Source organism: Sceloporus occidentalis, unplaced genomic scaffold, assembly GCF_023333645.1.
Source record: "Sceloporus occidentalis isolate IW3139 unplaced genomic scaffold, rSceOcc1.0.p SCAF_4, whole genome shotgun sequence".
Taxonomy (NCBI): domain Eukaryota; kingdom Metazoa; phylum Chordata; class Lepidosauria; order Squamata; family Phrynosomatidae; genus Sceloporus; species Sceloporus occidentalis.
In genome coordinates this window covers 182,916,552-182,936,068 of record NW_028316984.1, presented here as the reverse complement: position 1 = coordinate 182,936,068, position 19,517 = coordinate 182,916,552, and the positions used below count along the sequence as shown (strand labels likewise).

Here is a 19,517-nt window from a genome sequence, read left to right as displayed (position 1 = left end):
TATGTAGTTTTTGGTACAGGTTGTTTTGAATACTTGGCTACAGGATGCAAGAAGTAAATTATTTAGATACATAAAAATGGGATAATGTCAGATATTGTCCAGCACTTAAGTCTTCATTTTACATCCTCTTCATATACAGTATGCTCATATATACAAAAAGAGTGTTTACATACACTTGTGGTGTATGGAAGTTGTGTTGGAATGTTTTATCCAGCAACATAGTAATGGCTCAATATAAAATTTAATGCATGTTGAATGGCAGAAACACAAACAAATCAGAACAATTCACTTTGATACATTATGTTTATTGATGGCCTGCACATTCAGTGTAGCAGGTTGGAGATGTAATAAAAAAGCTTCAAAATGTATTAAACCTTCACTGAAATAACTCTAAACAACCCGTGCTTCAGAGCTCTATTAATTCACATGTTGCTTGTCCACTGTAAGAAAAACAAACAAATCCTTTACAGTTTCACATCTCAGAGCCTGCTTGAACTCTGCTTGCTTAAAATCTTTAGATACATTCCCCAAAGTAAACAATAATTTTCAGTCTGTGCCACAATCAGAATTGATAAGGCCTTCCGAACTACTTCATCCCACCTCCACTTTTTACTTCATTGCGAAACACAATCTTATTTTGTAGTATAAATATGAATCCATGCAAAATACACTGCAGGAAGGGTGGGCATTATTCTTAACAATGCAGGGCACACCCAGACATTTTGCTGCATTGGTTCCATTACATGATCCAAGATCAGATATCCTCTGCAACCTTGCAAAGGATCCTGGAATATCTCTTCCTTACAGTCTGCTTTATTGATACCCCTAAGAACACTGCCCCCCAAGGGACCATTTGGACTGCTTGTGTAATCAAGCTGTGTCTCTTAATGGTTCATGTGTATTCATCTCCCCATTTCCTCTGCAGGTTGGTGGTACACTTAGAATGATCTCTTTATATGTGGTCTACTTGGCCTTAAAATACGAATATACAATATCCATAAGCAATACACAAGTAAAGCTTAGAATGCCTTACTATTTCTTATGAATTGCCAAAAAAATTATACACATGTGTTAAGGTAGTAATATTCATGCTGATCAATATACAGATTGGTTTATTCTGTCAACTGAACAACTGAGATGTGGTCAAGTTGGTTACTTCTTTTTTTAAAATAAAAAGACCTGATCATATATATGCTTTTAAAAAATCATGCTGAACCAGTTTATCTGAAGCTGTAATCCCTGCTGACATATTCAAGTTAAAACTGGGGTAGAATCTGCTTCATTTCAAAAAGAATAAAAATCTGGCCACAGTCCAGCAAATGGTAGTCTCAGTGAAATCAGTAAGACTTAAGTTAGTTGCAAGTGAACACCATTCTGAATTTTCCCTATGGAAATTAAATTGCAACTAAACCTTGGATTATATCCTCCTCATTTTAATGTTTGCTATACCAGGAAAAAAGAAAAGAAAAGTAAGGTGACAAACTATTCCAACATTCACATTTTCTTATTTAAACATGTTCTTCATAATAGGAGAAAGTTCTGCAAATACTACTTATAAACTGTGTGTTTTGTTTCACATAGTAAATGTATGGAAGCACCATCAAAAAAATATTGCAGAACAGCAGCGCTTAATAGCTTGTTCTCTTGGTATCATTCAGCTTGACTTAAGCTTTCTGCATCAATTCTTCACTGTTCATCAGAAAAAGGAGTACCATCAGTTTTGTGACCACAGATATTGTAAGTATGTAGCTATACAGTACAAAATGTAAATGAAACTGTGAAACACGTATACGCAGTATTAGGATAAGCTTTTTTTTTTGACTATTTAATAGAAAAGTCTGGTTCATGTAATGCATAAACATCCAAGCCATGACTTCATTTTAAACTTGTACTGCTTCTTTTGTTGTACAACAAAGAGAAAGAACGGATAATTTGCTGCTGTTGTTTTAAAGTGATGCTTAATGAATTACTGAATTAAGTATGGTAGCCAGCCAAAGACTTAGCTTTCCTGAGGTTTGTAAGGATTTTAAAACTTAAAAATCACAGTGACTAGGCTAAACGGCAACCATACTGTTAAATCTTAAATATACAGTTTGTACAGAACTTCGCTGCACTGCCAACTCTTGGTTATACATATGTTCATACAAGATTTCCTCTAAATAACTCGCCACTGCATAATACTGGTATCTTTTCCACCTGTGGAGATGAGATGACTATCTTCATATAGAAAATCTACATTGGTTACATGACTGCTGTGCCCGCCATAGACATGACTTGGAGCCTGAAAGATATCAATAGAGAGAGTACCATGAATATAACAGAAGTATAAACATCAGCAGCAAGAGTAGTTGCTACAACAAATGATGCCTGGTGTGTTAACCAATAGATATGACCCAGATTACTACTAAATAGTGTTACTTCACTCCATCAAAGCATGGTACTTATTATCTCAATGAAAACACATGCTGGGGAAGACTTGTTTTGTGTGCCATAACTGGTGGATTGCATCAGTTGCAGTCTGTTCATTGCTGTTTCCTTCTAGTTGTTAGCAAACTTTGTTCAGTGTATAAAACTGTAGGAACACATGGCGGTCACAGAATGTGCTGCAGTCAGCCCTCCACATTTGAGGCTTTGATTTTTACGGATTTGGTTATTCATGGATTTGAGTAATATGTTCTCTCTAGAAATCTCCAGGTCCCTCAGCACTACTCTGCCAGAGGCTGACCAGAGAGTTGCGATGGAAGACCCAGAGATTCCTAGAGAATCTTCAGGCATTTGCAGGTCCTTCAATGCAATTCTATGGTAAACCTCCGGTGGATGTTGACCACAGAGTTGCAAGAGGTGTTCTCTCAGGTTAAAAAAAACTGGTTTTTTTTATTTGCAGTTTTTGCACTTTCAAGGGGATCTTGTACCCTAACCCCAGCGAATGTGGAGGGCCCACTATATTACTTTATCCTAATGTTCACTCAGACCTGCTTTCAAGCCAAATGGTGTGTGTGTGTGTGTGTGTGTGTACATGTGTGCATCTGGTTTGGTTCTTAGCTATAACATGGAGCTTGGTTATGAGCTAACATGATGCAATTGTTCTGTAAACATTTTCACTATTACGTCAGTCTTACCTTTCTTTTTAGTATGACTGTAACACTCCACTAGAATGTCATTAAAAAAAGTTCATATAATTTCAAAATGTGATAAAAAAATCAAATATTGAGAAAGGGCATTTTACGTATTCATTAAACTGCATTAATATGTATTTGGTATAGAGGTCCAGTATAAAGTAATGGTTTGTGTTTTCGATTATGAATTTGAAGATCAGGATTCAAATTTCTGCTCAGCCATGGAAGTCCACTGGGTGAGGTTGGGCAAGTCCCATTCTCACAGCCTCAGAGGACAGCAAAGGCAAAACCCCTCTGAACAAATCTTGCCAAGAAAATCCCATGATAGGTTCACCTTAGGATCCTCATATGTCAGAAATGATCAACAACAACAATCAAAAGTCCAGTATTAGAAACACATTATAAATGTTTTATGTTTGAATGAAGAACCAAGTAAATAAAAATAAATCAAAGTGGATGGAAATGTTCCACTGTGTTTTGAGGGAGGCAAGTAGAAGATAATTTGATAATAATCTTTATGTCAATTAGCATGAATGTTTCATGATAATAATTTTATAAATTGTTTTTTCAAACCTCCAGTGAACGTAATAATAATAATAATAATAATACGATTTATTTATATTCCAGCTTTTCCTTGTGGAATCAAAGTGGAAACAGCAACAAAACCCACATCAGCTATTAAACATTTTAGAACTGACAGCTATTTACAAAATAACCCCTTTAAACATTGGAGGTCTTTAACACATCTGGTATCTTACCCTAAACTGTGAACATGGATACGAGAAGAGATGTACTTTGCCAAAGTCATCACCAGTTGATAACAACTTCTTCTCATGCGAGCGACAAACTGCATTAATATCTGTGCCATCTGAGCCTTCTGGCCACACACCTGAAACATTTGTAATCATTTGTTAAGAATTAAAGTGTTTTTATATATACATCTTCTTATCAAGATTCAGATAAATTCAGGTATCATTAGCCATGGATTTGTGTCTCATCTACAAGTGCAACATTTAACACATCCACATGCCAATTCTGGGCACATGCTAGCATTTGGAACTTGGGCACTGAAAAAGGGAATACAACTATGATTAGATATGAAATAGGTTCAGGATGCTCGTGATTTCCTAGATTTGCAATAGGCATGAGTACAGAAGATCAAGGCGGCTGCTATGAGGAAGAAAATCTAGTGTAATAGGAATATTGCAATACTTTATGCTTCTAAAGTAGCATGGTCATTTCTGTCAAAGGTGTACTGTTCACAAATACAGTAGAACATACTATATATATACACACACACACACACACACACATGCTTAAGACTACTTGGCCAGCATCAGAGAAAATGAAAACAGAATATAATATGCTAAACCGTTTTACATTAAAAATATTGTTCTTGTTTATTATTCTCAAGCCATATTGATGTTAGTGATTTTGTGTGAGTTTTGTGTTAAGAAAACCCTTTATTTTTCAAACAACTAGAGTTCCAATTGATTCTCATCAGTTTAACTTAACTTCTGCCTTGAGAATCAACTGGAACTTTAACTGTATGAAAAGTTGAGGCTTCCATTTAATGTCAACATGCCCTTTAAAATATTATTTTACGTCACATTTGGAGGTAATGTATAGATGTTTCCTGCCATTTTTTCAACGTGGTAAAATATGTATCATTTCAACTTGGTGAATTCATACAAAATTAGAAATCTCTGTGATGCCAATACAAAGGTCTCTGACTTACCAGAAAAGCCCATTTACGGACTGTGGTGCAACTCTTGTATAAGCCATTTTCTGAGGCTAAGTCTGTCTCCTTCTCAGAAGCTCATGTGTCACTTTCATGGGTTTCTGGGAAGGACAACCTATCAGGAGCCAAGGATCTAGAGGCTAATATTCAGGTCTGGGAGGGTAGGATAAAAGCAGCTCCCCTCCAGCTCTCTCCACATTTGGGCATGAGTGTATTTCTTATCTTCCCACCCTGTATGATGGCTGCCTTTGTTACAATACTCTCCGTATTCTGTTTTGTTGTCACAACTTAGGTGATGTTCACATGAAGCAAGATTCAGGGGAGGGGGAGGAATGCAGACTATCATTCCCTACTGGGAGGCCTTCTTAAAGGCTCCTTGGGGTTGCAGGCAAATAGAGTCAGGCCCAGCCTCACTTCCAGATGGCAAGGATGCCATAAAGTGGCAATGCACCAATGTGGATTCTTCAACTGTTATCCCACAGGTGACGTCACTGGCTGGTGGTCTGGGTAGGATGGGCTTATCTTGAATTTCTGCCTCAAGGCTTGCTAACAACAGTCAGCTGTGTTCAATAAAGTTGTCGTCTTTTCTCTCTATTCATGGCTTGAGTGTTTCTCTGGCTCCCCACTCCACTTGGGCTGGCATCTTGACACAGGCCCAAAAACAGATTCATGAGGAGTGAGAACTGTAACCCACAATCCAAGTGACCATGTTTATAAAACAACACATTGCTGTAAATGTGGATTTTAATGTGTTGTGAGCCGCTTTGATTGTCTTGTCACAGAAAAGCGAGATACAAATAAAAGTTTTATTTATTATTATTTATTATATTTATTATCTTCAAACTGGTAAAGACAATCCTTGTTAGCATTAACTTGGGTTAAGTGGATGTAATGGATTGGATGAGGGAAAATAGACTTAAGTTGAAAATAGACTTAAGTTGAATCCAAACAAAATGGAGGTACTCGTGATAGGTAACCTCAACCCAGGTATGGAGATATGTTCGCCAGTCCTAGATGGGGTCACACTTCCCTCCTGAAGGACTGCATCCGCAGCTTAGGGGTGCTCCTGGATTCGTCGCTTCATCTGTCCTCTCAGATTGACGCGACAGCCAGGAGCGCCTGTTATCAGCTTCGGCTGATACGCCAGTTGCGCCCCTACCTGGAGCAGCAGGACCTAGAAATGGTTGTATATGCCCTGGTAACCTCTTGTCTTGATTTCTGTAATGTACTCTACGTGGGGCAACCCTTGTGCCATGTCCAGAAGCTTCAATTGATACAAAACATGGCAGCCAGATTGGTCACCAGAAAATCTAGGTTTGACCAAATTACACCTATTCTAAAGTCATTACACTGGCTGCCTATTAGCTTCCAGGCTCAGTACAAGGTGTTGGTTATTACCTACACAGCCCTACATGGCCTGGGTCCACCTTACTTGAAGGAACGCCTCCTCCCATATAATCCTTCCCATACACTCCGTTCCTCCGGGAAAAATCTTTTAAATCCAAAAAAAGACCAGACTGGCAGTGAACTCTCAGAGGTCTTTTTCTGCTACAGCTCCTAAAGCTTGGAATGACCTGCTGGAAGAGATTCGCCAATTATCCTCATTGGAGGCTTTTAAAAAAGCGACTAAAACCTTTCTCTTCCGGCAGGCCTTCCCTGAGTGGTAACGGCCCAGAACTGATTCTATCCGTCCTTCCTACTATATCTCCTTGTCATTCACGGATGGTAGAATAATCTTGTAGTGTTGTATTGTTATATATTTTAATCATGTTTTATGTTAATTTTATAGCTTGGGAGGGAGGGTTGGGTCAGAGTTTTGTGGGTTTTACTGTTTTTATATTGTGTATTATAAACTCTGTTGTTACCCACCTCGATCCCCAAACGGAAGAGGTGGTATATAAATAAATATTTTATTATTATTATTATCTATAGAGAAAGGAGAATTCACACTTTAAAAGGGAGAAGTTGGGGAGGATTTGAATACAATTCCAGAGGTTTCCTCTCTCTCTCTCTCTCAACTGCAGTTCTGTAGTGGCCACATCACATTTTGAAGCATTAAGAATTATTACATAGCCCCCCTTGAGATGGAAGACAACAGGGATGAAAATCAAGATTCCTGTAAAACACTGGCTTGTAAATGGAAGAAGCAAATGAAGAAGCATGGGAGGACCATGGATACTCACCAAAAACATGAAATCCTAAAGTACAGGTGTAAGTAACCCATTCTATATCTCTAGTGGTTTCCACACTTACTACTTGTTTACAAGATGAAGGAACCCCTGTAAAAAGGGAAAATAATGGAGGGAGAGAGAAGTACTATCATATCTATCATATATATAGCTGAATAAGAATTAAATGAATGTTAGACTGCAATCCTATATGCACTTAGATTATGAGTTGCCACATATAAGATTGTGTTATGAAGAGACTAAATATGTGTCTCCATTCTGTAGTAATTTGTTATTCACATTAGGAATGCACTGGTAGCCAAGAATGAACTCTGTACCAAGGACAGAATACTATTTGTTACTCACAGTATAGGATTTCATAGTCCCCTGAATTAGACACAAGGTACTGAGAATTTGTAGACCAGTCCAAGTGAGTAATGAAGCTGGAATGACCCTATGAAGAGATGCATTATATTAATTCCAACAACATAACAGCCCCCAACAGAATTACACTGGTACATATAAAAAGCTACATTGAAAGGTACACTGAAGCCTTGTTTACATTAAAAGCAGTAGGTGACCTGGCTTTGGTAGCAACCCAGGTCACCACACTGGAACCTGTAATCCCAAGTGTAGTAGAAAATAGCAAGGTCTGTCTACCTAAATTCAGTATACATATACGAAAAACAGAAGTGGGAGGTGTATTGAGTGCAGCGACTCAAAAGCTGCCTGGGCAGGGCTACAACTTCAAGCATGAAAAGGTCACACATATCAGTATAAAATGTGCTTTAACAATTCTACCAGCGTTCCCTTCCATTGGTGCAATCATCAGCAGAACTGTGAGCTCCCATTGTTCTATTACCATTAAAATTAAGATGTAAGGTAACACAAATGAGAAACCTGTCTCATTTCAGCCTCTCAGTAACTAATGATTTCATTTACTGTGGAGTAAATGAAACCTATGCTCATGTATTTTCTATCTTGCCTCTGACCTCTAAGCTATTTGTTTCTAACTATCAATAAGGGAGCTGTACACTCCTTCCCCTAAATTACCCACATCCTTTCAACCTTGCTGAAATTGAAATTTTCAAACAGATTCTGGAGATATTTGACTCCATGGAAGTAAATTGACTCCATGGAAGTAAAAACAATTCAAACAATCTAAGCTATGAAAATAGAAAGGTTGATAGGATTGTGCAAAAATGTCCAAGTCTGTGTGCAAGTAGAAGTAAGTGTGCATGTCTATAGATTTCCCAAAATCGGAGCTATAGTATTTTCTAGGACGTACTTTGTATATCTGAGAAGTTTTGGTTGTGGAATAATGAGCAAGTTGTTTATAAAGTGTTTTAATTTTTAAAAATATATAATTTATCTGATTACCAACCCTGATCTTCCAGGCATAAAAAATAAAACGATCAAGTGAGAATTATAATTAACACAGGTTAAGTCCCCCTGTGCTGGGCATAACCTTTTCTAAATAGGCAATAAAATGATAACTTACTGAGCATTTGCCAATTCTACTGTATTTCCTCCCGTTGTCATTAACGCTATATATGTAAATACAATTGTCATGGGAACCTATTGCCAAGAAGTTGCCATCTACAAAACAAAAAATACAGGTATGCATATTTTAGTATAAGGATGCAGCAATACATCATAGGCACACATTTTGAGGTTCTTTAATAAGAAGGTTAAACACAGAAATATTCCCCTTTTTGTATTTACAAATAACATATGGTCAGTTTTCACAGATCTAGATATTGGAGAAATTTCCTTCTCCTGCAGGAACCACTCCATATCCTTAAGTTACCATTTGGCTATGAAGAGTGGGGCCATTTCAGTCATGCCATCAGTTTTGTGCAATTCTCTCCAAGTATTTTAGAAGGCCTTTGAAAAAACAGGCAGAAGTGACTGCTCCACTGAGTATTTTTATCAATCCATTGCCAAGTTTAACCATGGGATTTGATTAATGTGTTTTTTTAAAAACATTACTTTACTTTAAAGGAATGGTATGTTTATAGCTGCAGTTATAGAAATGTAAAACAGTACTGTGTAATTCAAATAGTACATGCTAGCCCAACCATTTTTTAAAAAAACCTGTCTTGCACATGATCTATTCTGTACATTAACTGCTCTGAGGACTATCAGGGCCATTAGGTACAGTATAATTTTACTCTTTTGACAATAACAACATGGGCATCCCTGCCTTACTCCACTTCTGTATCATTTTTTATTTCCATGATTGTTTCACTAAACTTTATTTATTTATTTATTTATTTAGGTATTTATATCCCGCCCTTCAGCCCTAATGGCTCTCAGGGCGGCTTACAATATTATTTTTAATCAGACAGTTCCCTGCCCTCAGGCTTACAATCTAAAAGACACGAAACAAAAGGAGAAGGGAATGATGGAGGGAAAGGGGATGAGGTCCAGTGGTTCTTCTCTCCCTCTAAGGCCTGGACCAAGGCATATTGATTGGAAGGAGGGCTCTTCCTTCTTCCAGGCTAGTCCTGATGGAGCTGGACTTGCCTGGCAAACTCCCTCTCAACTTTCCCCCTAATCCAAAATAACTACACATTTTAAAAATATATTCATGATTTATTGAATCAAATGCTTTATAAACACCTACTTTTATTAAAGCTAATTTATTTTTATGTTGTTTAGCATGATATGTTGTTTCCCCTTCATTATTTATATTAGCAATGGAATCATTTGCAAATATGATTAGGAAAGCAGAAGAGATAAAGGGATATAAAGTAGACAAAGAAGAGATAAAGATGAATAGACAAAGAAGAGATAAAGATGATGCTCTGATAATGTCACAGAAACCATGTCAAGCTGTGATCTAATTATTGGAAACATTTCAGAAATTTCAAAAAAAGATTTGGGCTTAAATTTAGCATGGATAAATCTGAAATAATGTTTATGAACACTAATTGGTGGGAATAAAAAAATTCAAACAGTATCAGGATTGAAATTGGGGATTAAAATATGAGATATTTAGGTGTAAATTTATCAACTAAGTTAGGCAACATTGCACAAGGCAATTATAAAAAGACAATAACATGGAATATAACACAAGATGATATGGTTTCATTCAAACCTTGTACCTAAATGTACAAATAACAAAACATGGGGAAATGGTTGTCCCATATCACTTCCACAACACATGTACTGTATATTCCAAGCAACAAACCAAATCCAAAATCAAATGAACTGTCATGGTGACTTTGCAATATTACAAAGTGGTCACATGTTCTAACAACTGGTGAGACACAATTAAGGGAGGCACAGTTCAGTTTTGTTGACCCAACAGGGCTACACCTTATGTTTCAGAATTTCTATGAATAGTATAATATTTAAAAATATATTCACTATTTAGGTTTTGCTACTTTTTAATTTCCCACAAGAAGAAACATAAGCTTGGAATGTGTACATGTTGCAAACACATTTTGTAAGGATTCAGATCCTTCTTTCTATTTAAACAACTGAACAAACATTGCCAAACCTGGTGAGTAACGCATTGTAGACAGCTGTTCATTTCCATCTGTGTGTACTGTGACCAAATCTTTTGTTTCGGTGTCAAACACAAACCACCTGTTGAAAACATTGGGGGCAAAGTCAACAAGTTGTTTGTGGAAGGGATAGGTGGAGGTGAGGATCCCAGCACGACAACAACAAAAACCCTGCTGAATCTGACTAGATCAATTGAGACCAACAACCCACTCCTCATAATGGCAAAATAGATGCATCTAAGAAGCCCACAAGCAGTCCGTGAAAGTCACTGCCTGCTCCCAGTCGTGCTTGCTAGCAATTGATATACTGCTTTTGAACCAGAGTTTGGAAAAGGTGCTTTTTTGGACTACAACTCCTAGAATCCCCCAGCTAGAATGGCCTTGGCAATACAATCTTCTGCATTTTAATGTTTTTTTTTTACAAGGCTGGGAAACTTATTTTTAGATGACATAAATACACAATCTAAAATCCTACTGTTAATTCCCTAATTAGAGCAGACGCATTAAATTAATGGGATTTACTTATATGTGGACTCACAATTCAACAATTGAGTCAAGAGGTTTACTTTATTTGTGTCTAACTAAAGTGTTTATGAATGGCTACTGCCCATTAAAAGATTTTCCCCCTTACCTTCCAGTTAATGTTCCTACTGCAACTACAGATCCTGATGGATGAAAACCAGAGGACTGTGCTGGATCCTATAATGTTTTAAAGGAATATTATGTTTATAGCGGCAGTTGTAGAAATGCATTCAAACACATAGTACAGGCTATGGCACTCATCAAGTTTTAAAGAAAAATTCAATTGGAAAATTCAAACTCTGTTAAAAAGAAATAAGTCATATGCAAGAGATGCAGAAATGTACTGTATTCTAGTTATTTCCAGATACAGTTTCTTGATGTTATCAAATTTTGCTTCTGGGATGGGGAATTTGATGTACACAATTATAATTTACATAAAAGTATAATTTATATAAACATTTCAGGGAGGAAAGGGAGGAAGAAAAGTATTTCATGGTTTAGTATGTATCCAGAAAGGAAATTTATGATGTGAAAAAGATACACAAAAATAGAACAATATAGACTGAATAGTGAACCAATGTGGTGTAGAGGTTTGAGTATTGGACTAGGATTCCATGAGATCAGTGTATGCATCCCTGCTCAACCATGGAAACTCATTGGGCCTTGGGCAAATCACACTTTCTGAGTATTAGAAGAAGTCAATGGCAAACCTCTTCTGAATATATCTTGCCAAGAAAATTCCGTGATAGGATGACCACAAGCTGGAGTAGATGTGAAGTCATCTAACAATAACATCAGATATTGGATATATAATTTCTTAGGATGAATACTATTTGATTAACAGTGTTGATGAGAAGGAAGAATAGTGAACACAGTTTCAGGAAACTGTCATAAAAAAGAGAGCAATGCTTTATTTTAAAGATGACTGTTGGAAATTAAGCTGTTTCAGAGCTACTTGGGTTTTTAAAAATAAAGAGTGTTCAATTGCTTGTACTAAAAACACCTCTTGGAAGCCACAGTGAGCTCTGGACACTTCGGAGCCCCCTGGTGGCACTTCGGAGAGGAGGACACAGAACTCAGCTTCACACCGTATTTTCAGAGGTAGCTAATATGCAAGCCTAGCCGGCTGAAGTTGTGTGATGACTATCACACAACAGACTTATCATCATGCAGCGTTTGCTTTGACTTCCCAGAGCAAGTTGCATTACTCCCTTGTATAGAGGTCATGTTTATTTATTATGTGAAATATCTAACCTCCAAAGCCACGATGAAAAATGCAGTGGAAAACAAGAAGAAGATAGGAATGGCAGCTTCTCAGAAAATTTTAATTAAATAGTTTTTAAGTCCCTCTATCTGTAATTCTGTTAATTCTCCATAACAGAAGTGACTCCCCCCCCCCCCCCCCGCAAAGAAGTCTATGTCCACAATCCAAGTCTGCACTTGGTATGCTGAAACCCATTCATTTTTCTTGCATTCTTCTGAGGCACCCATAATCTGTTAAATCAAAAAGGGGGTAGGTGGGATCATGGGAACCAGTTCTATTCCCTGACCTATATCTATTTGTTGGAATACAAGGACAAATGTGTGCTCAACTGGAAATCCTGGAGAGAGGCTATGAGTTTAGCACCTCTTTTCCTGTCCTATTCCGCAAGTGAACATAAAGTGGCAAGGTCAGTGAGAGCATCCCTGCCCAACTCTAGACACACTAAAAATATGCCAGCAGGAATGAAAGAAGAAAGTTAATAGATTTACGAACATCTGACTCTGTGCTGGATTGGGACCTAGTCACATGAAGCACTCTGAGTACCATAAAAGCTGCTCTTACTGTTGTTAAACTTGCCAAAGACAGTAATCTAACAGAATAAGTATTCCAAGAGGAATTCAAATAATGTTTCAAAAGAGGCAAGCACTGAGAAAGAGTTATTGTCATTGAATGAGGTGTTAGTACACAACATGAATAGTCATTCTTGGATGTCCAGAGGAACAAACCGCAATCCACAATACACAGGGTCACATCATATTGGGGGGTTTTCAGTTATGCCCCTGGAACTGTCACAAGACGATATGTGGAATGTTCCTCTGTGCCATCCAGAGAATAGCTGTTATCAGTAAAATAAAGAAAGATATGTGATGGGTTGAAGTAGTTCAAAACCTAAAATAGCCAATTAATTCTATCTAAGCATCCACCCTTATACTTTATAATGCTTTAAATTTATAAAAGCACCTTCTCAAATTGGGGAAACTGTTGGATGCTTGGTTGTGTCACCGTAATATAAATGCTTTGTCTTATGCTAACAAGGTTACAATATAAAAAGGAGGAAGGGGGTGGGGAAGAAAAAAGAAATGTGGCAGCACTTTTAAGACTATCCGGTTCTTATTTTCACATGAGCTTTCATGGAATGTGAAAATAAAAACCAATTAGCCTTAAAGGAGCTATCACATGGTTTCTTTTCTTTCTTCCCGCTGCTGTTCTTCCTTTTTATGTTGCAAGATACTAAGGGGCCATTCAGACTACCTTTTACCCCAAATCCAAAACCAGATTAAAAGTGGGAAGTTCCCACTGGTGCCAGGGCTTGCACACCCGATCAAGGGCAAATGCCCCTCTGAGCAGGTTTTCTGAAAGTGGGGTATTCCCTGATTCTTTTGAGAAAACCTGGGGTCTGGGCAGTATGAACTTGGCCCTGATCATGATCGGCGCAATTTCAGGGGCAGGGCTATAGGTCAGAGGGAGGGCAATGGGCAGAACATGCCTCCCCTCTCACACCTTTGTAAGCAGATATTTTTTAAAAAAACAAAATTGTGACAGAATATGTGAATGGAAGGAATGAGAACTCTTGGGGTCTTTTTACTTGCCTGGCGGAGGATGGGGGGAGGGAGTCTGGGTGCTCAGCAAGGGAAGCCCCCAAGTGAAGGAAGGAGGGAGGGAAAAGCCCAGGGAGCCAAGGAGGGACCGCACAGCAGCAGGCGCAGCCAGTGGCTCCCCCCCCTTTGCCACCGTCCTCTTCCTCCACAGCCTGCGCCTTCCCCCTCCTTCCTTGTCAGCTCCGTCCAGGGCCTTCCCTGCACCTGTGGTGGGCACGCATTGTCCAGCTGCGCACACAGTGGCAGGCAGGGAGGGAGAGGAGTCAAGGTCCTCCGTCTGTTCCTATGAGGAAACCTGGGGGGAGATCCCTGGCTCTGCCCCACTGAAGTTCCTGTGGCGCAAATAGCCATATATAGTCTTGTCTTCCCTGTTTTACCACTTGAAACTGTCATCTTCCGGCCTGAGAGGGAGTGATCAGGCAGACCCAGCTCCACCAGGAATAGCCTGAAGGAAATTATTAAAAATATTGTATAAAATTACCTTCAGGTTATGTGTATAAGGTGTATATGAAACTTAAAATTAATGTTGTGTTTAGACTTGGGACCCATTTCCAAGATAGCTGATTATGTATGTACATGCAAAGACGGGTATTCCAAAATCCAAATTAAATAAATAAATAAATAAATTCAAAACACTTCTAGTCCTGAGCATTTCAGATAAGAGAGACTCAACCTATATTGGTCTTTTCATGTAATGATACCTCAGGGTATCACAAAGCTCTTCCAATATCATTCCAACATTTGTAGGCTTAGGGGAAAGCCCCATTTTGCAAAAGTACAAAAAATACTTGACTATGCTCAATGGGCACAGAATGTAGACAGAAAAGTATGTGTTAAGTACACAGATGGCACAGTGAATAGGAGCACTCCATACCATAACATTTTGTTGCAGTTCCCACTATTTAATTATCAGTCTGTAATAAAGCCAGGAACAAGGGAATATCTTATTCAACACACCGTCTGAAAGGCAACCATATTAATGTTCACAACGGAAGTTGTATAGGAATGTAGACCAATTTATCACCACTTAGGGACTAAACTGAAAATGATCAGCAGTTTTCTTAGCTGTAAGAACTTCCAAGGTCACTCTTATCAGCTTAAATTGGTATTTACCAACTGAAATTTACAGTCAGGAATTGAACAGTAACTTCAGAAGTGGCCATGACAGCAGGTATATACAGCTTGGATTAAGGCTTGTACAGTGTTGCTCTGGATGGGATTTCAAATGTTAAGAGTCTCTTAAGTTGAAGCATGCCATGCTTGAAATAAAAACTCCTCATGTCATCAGGCATGCTGTGTGTAACATGATATTTGTTCATACTGTGTTTGGCTTATGGTGCGCAAAGAAGTCAAGTGTACTATACAAATTAAGATAGCCTTGGGAAGGCATTATTAGTGGAAGAACTGAATGAACTATCCACTCTTTGTAACCCCAAGCAATCCCTCAGAAGATATATCTAAGTTACAGGCCATGCTCTTTGATAAGAGAACTGTGAAAAGGTTAAGAGGTATATAACAGAAAATTCTAAGAACTCTCAGCAAGCTATTGTTCCTAGGATTCTTTGAAGAAGCCTGGACAGGTAACCTGGTTTATAACCAATATTTAACAAAAGCAACAATACAACCAATTTAATTATATTTTATATCTATACATTACTGTGCTTTTATTGATACTTTTTTAAAAGTATGTTGTAAGCAGCCTTCAATCCCATTTGTGGCAGAAATAATAATAGCAATAGCAAGTACATTTCTATACCGCTTATCAGTGCACTTAAGCACTCCCTAAGCAGTTGACAAAGTGTAAGTTAATCGCCCCCAACAATGTGTGTACTCATTTTAGAGACCTTGGAAGGATGCAAGCCTGACTTGAGTTTGAGCCCCTGGCTGGGATTGAACTCGCAACCTTATGGTTTGCGAGTGAGTGGTTGCAGTACAGGCATTTAATCACTGTGCCACCAGGGTTCCAGAAAGGTAGGATACCAAATCAAAATATTTTTGCAGTCCACATGTGCCCTAAAAAGAGCAGGTTGGAAAATTCAGATAATAAAAATACAGTGGGCCCTTCCCTTATGTGGGGGATCCGTTCCGGACCATCACCACCCCATGTAAGGGAGATCCCACGTATGCTTGCATCCCATTGCAAACAATGGGGTGTGTGCTTGCCATGCAGTGCACGCGCCATTTGATTACCACATAGCTTCAGCGTGTGCTTGAAGCCACGTATGGCGAGCCTGCATATGGCACGGGCACGCTGTAATTAAAATTTAAAATTGTATTTTACTTTTTTAAAAATAGGAATCATATACGAAATTTATGTGACTAGAAAAAGAACTATGGGCTTGAAATGAACAGGCTAAATAAAGTGGCTTCCAGTTCAAATGATGCACGCCTCCAAAGTGGCTGGAACCTGCTCCAATGCTACGATCCAGTCCTTTGAGCCAAATAAAAAAGGAGTGAAAACAATCTGACTCCTGGTGGCAGCTAACTTGGGACCGTGGCAGCGTCTCACTTTGGAAGCGGGCCATGCAGTTGCTGCAGCCCCAGTGTGATCATGGCTAAATTGGCCGCTCTCTATCAACCATCTGCTTCACCCCATAAAGTACTAAGGCCTAAATTTAATTGTTATGTATAACTTAAATCAAAGGAAACTTAGTACATCAACTTAGGTAAGCTCTACTGATTCAGTGGGTCCAATCTAGTTAAAACTGAAAATTTGGCATAGGCCATACTAAAAAAGCCAACTTCAACAGCATTCAGAATTTTTCCACTCTGGGTTTCAGAGCGATTTGTGCATACACAATAATGAAAGCTATAGTGGACTGGGTAAATACCATGTAAGACTAAGAGGGGCAAAGCAAACCGGTGGCTAGGAGTGGCCTTTGGCCGCTCCAGCCCCAATTGGCCGCTGATCCACCGGGAAGCACAGCAACCACATGGCCCACTCTGAGAGTGGGTCAATGAAATGATCCCAGATGAGCCGCCATCAGGAGCGCTATTCTATGCTCCTTTTACCAGCAACTTTGGGCTACCTTAGGTGGCCTTGAAGTGGCTTCTAGCCATTCCAGGGTTGTGCATCATCTGCACACTACACCGCTGAAGCCTCCAGAAGCCGCTCTTTTTGGCCTGCCTGTTTTGGGCTGAAGACAATCTAGGAAATGAATCTCTTTTCCAGTAACCACAGTTGATAGGGAATCATAAACATTTCAACAAATAATAATAATAATAATAATAGATAAATAAACTCTTTATTTATATTTCCCGCCTCTCCCCATGAATTGAGGCAGGAGCACATCAGATAAAATCACCATTACAGCAAGCACAAAGTTATCTAAAATTACATCAATTAGTTAACAAAGCAAACTCAGTAAATTAATTCAAATCCATACCTATTTATGATTAATGGAAGATAGGGTGTTACCCAGGTTCAGTTATGGTGGATCAAATGGATAAGCCCACCGGAAGAGATCCATCTTAAATGCTTTCTTGAAAGCATCTAAGGTATTGATACGACGGCTCTCTTCCGGCAGGCTGTTCCAAAGTCTGGGGGCAGCAGGAATATTTTAGAATTGCTCTGAAAATCAGTGTGGAGCTGCAATTTGGTAAAATGGGAATTAACTCCTAGATCTAACAACTCTAAGCAAACATAGATAGTGGTCATCTACCACAACATTAATTACCCACAATGTGCCCCCACCCATAAATATACAGTACTAATATTGATGTACAGTGTGCCCACGTTATACGCGGGTGCGGTATACGCGGCTTTGAGCTTATGCGCAAAGCTGTGTAAAGCCGCATGGGAGGTGGTGCATCCCATTCTAATAAATGGGGCGCACCCCATTCACTTGAATGGGGCTCGAGCATACGCAATATTTGGCTTATGTGGGGGGTCCAGAACGGATCCCCCGCGTAAGCCAAGGGCGCACTGTACCTTTAATTTACCAATCTAAATTAGTGCTTTGTTTTTCTCAGTCAAGATCCATTCAAGAGACAGCACAGATCACTGTATAAAGGTTTCAGAGGCAACTCTGGGTTTTACTTATAGTGCAAAAGAAGGTGGATAGAATCATACCTCTATAATTTTATTCCAGAGGGGACGGTGGGTGATGGCATCCCAGAGCGTAATGTGTTTGTCTTGCCCACAAGTGAAGAACTGAGGTTTGGAGGGATGGGCTGTTAGTCCCCAAAGTTCATCAGTATGACCCTGAACAAATACAGCAAAATTTCTTCAGGAGATGCATAACATTACACTGTGATTTTTGTTTACATATCATTTTAAACACAAAAATCTAGGTTTATTAAACCAAAATATATACAAATTTTGTGCAAGTGCATACAGTCTGTTTTCTCCAACTCTGCTCTGCTCATTGATGCAAACAGGTAAGCAAATCAGGCATGGATACTGGGCCTTACATTCTAACCTGTGATTATGGTTTGCTGCACCATAACAAGGGAAGACTATAAATAATTGTAAAACCATCTTTAAGTTGGTTTATAAATCCTACCTTGTATAATCTAATAAACCATGATTCCTGGTTCAAACATAAAGCTTAGAGCTAGGACACATCCCAATCCCAGGTGTCTCCAAGATATTACAACAATATTGTTGTATAATTCGTGTTTATTGGCGATCAATGGATACAGCAGGTATTTTTAGCAGAGAAAACCATACACATTGCTTTTGGTCGATATAAGCCCACCTTCCTGACAGTAAGTATGTTTGGGTCGGAAACACACAGGACTAACCCCAAAACCAGCCTTCTCAATTTCCTAGGTTAATGCTGCATTTATTTTCCCCTAGGTACAAGATCAAAAGGTGTCATCTCAATGTATTTTATAGCAAAAGTTCAGACAATGGAGTCAGAGCAGCACAAAAGCCAGGTTTTCCCCAGCATTTCTAGAAGCGCTGGGGAGAAGGCTAGTTTCCCTTCCCAGTTCTCAAACCTATGCTGACGATTTTTCCCCTCCCAATTCTCATACCTATGCTGACAATTTCACAAACCTATCTCCTGGAATGCCAGGCTGAACTAAATACTGTGAAGTATATACAGTGTTAACCATAAGTTAGAAATGACTTGAAGTCACACAAGAGCAACAATCACTTATTTCTACTACAAAGAACCCCTTCCACACCTACATAAGTTTTATAGTGTAATTCTATGTCTATTTGCGCTCTGACAAGCCTCTACATGCTCACTACAACTATCAAGGCCTGTTTAGTTTATCTGTTTGTACAAATGGGAATGGATGGAATGCATGAATCAGAACACAACTCATGGATTGCTTAACTCTTGACTTTGTACCCCCAACTGAATTAAAACTCAGATGTGTACATTTAAGTCCATATATTGATATTTATCCCTGATATTTATCCTATTGTACTGCCTTCCTTCATTCTCCTTGCCTTCCCTTAATGACATAATGTAGTAGAGTAATGATAGTACTGTATCCGTGTCTTGGGGGACTTTTGTATCAGTTTTTGTGATTTTCGCATTCATTTTACTTTGTAAAGGATTTTTCCAATGCTGATATAAAAATATTTAATAAAAAGAAAAAAATATTCTTATTAATTCACCAAGTTTTCAGCAGATCT

The 19,517-nt window shown here is 38.6% G+C and overlaps 1 protein-coding gene across 9 annotated transcripts in view; it reads right to left on the bottom strand.

Moving 5' to 3' along the window:
- Window positions 1–284: 284 nt before the first annotated feature.
- The window catches only part of EML1 (EMAP like 1), a 186,478-nt gene continuing 167,245 nt past the window's right edge, over window positions 285–19,517 (bottom strand). For all 9 annotated transcript variants that reach the window (XM_089522520.1, XM_089522517.1, XM_089522518.1 and 6 more), the window contains 8 exons: window positions 17,997–18,128; window positions 11,172–11,239; window positions 10,534–10,622; window positions 8,527–8,624; window positions 7,392–7,479; window positions 7,041–7,136; window positions 3,875–4,005; window positions 285–2,281 (listed from right to left, as the gene is read on the bottom strand). In XM_089522520.1, coding sequence (XP_089378646.1) covers window positions 2,156–2,281; window positions 3,875–4,005; window positions 7,041–7,136; window positions 7,392–7,479; window positions 8,527–8,624; window positions 10,534–10,622; window positions 11,172–11,239; window positions 17,997–18,128 — 828 coding nt within the window. In that variant the 3' untranslated portion in view covers window positions 285–2,155. The remainder of the gene's footprint in view (window positions 2,282–3,874; window positions 4,006–7,040; window positions 7,137–7,391; window positions 7,480–8,526; window positions 8,625–10,533; window positions 10,623–11,171; window positions 11,240–17,996; window positions 18,129–19,517) is intronic.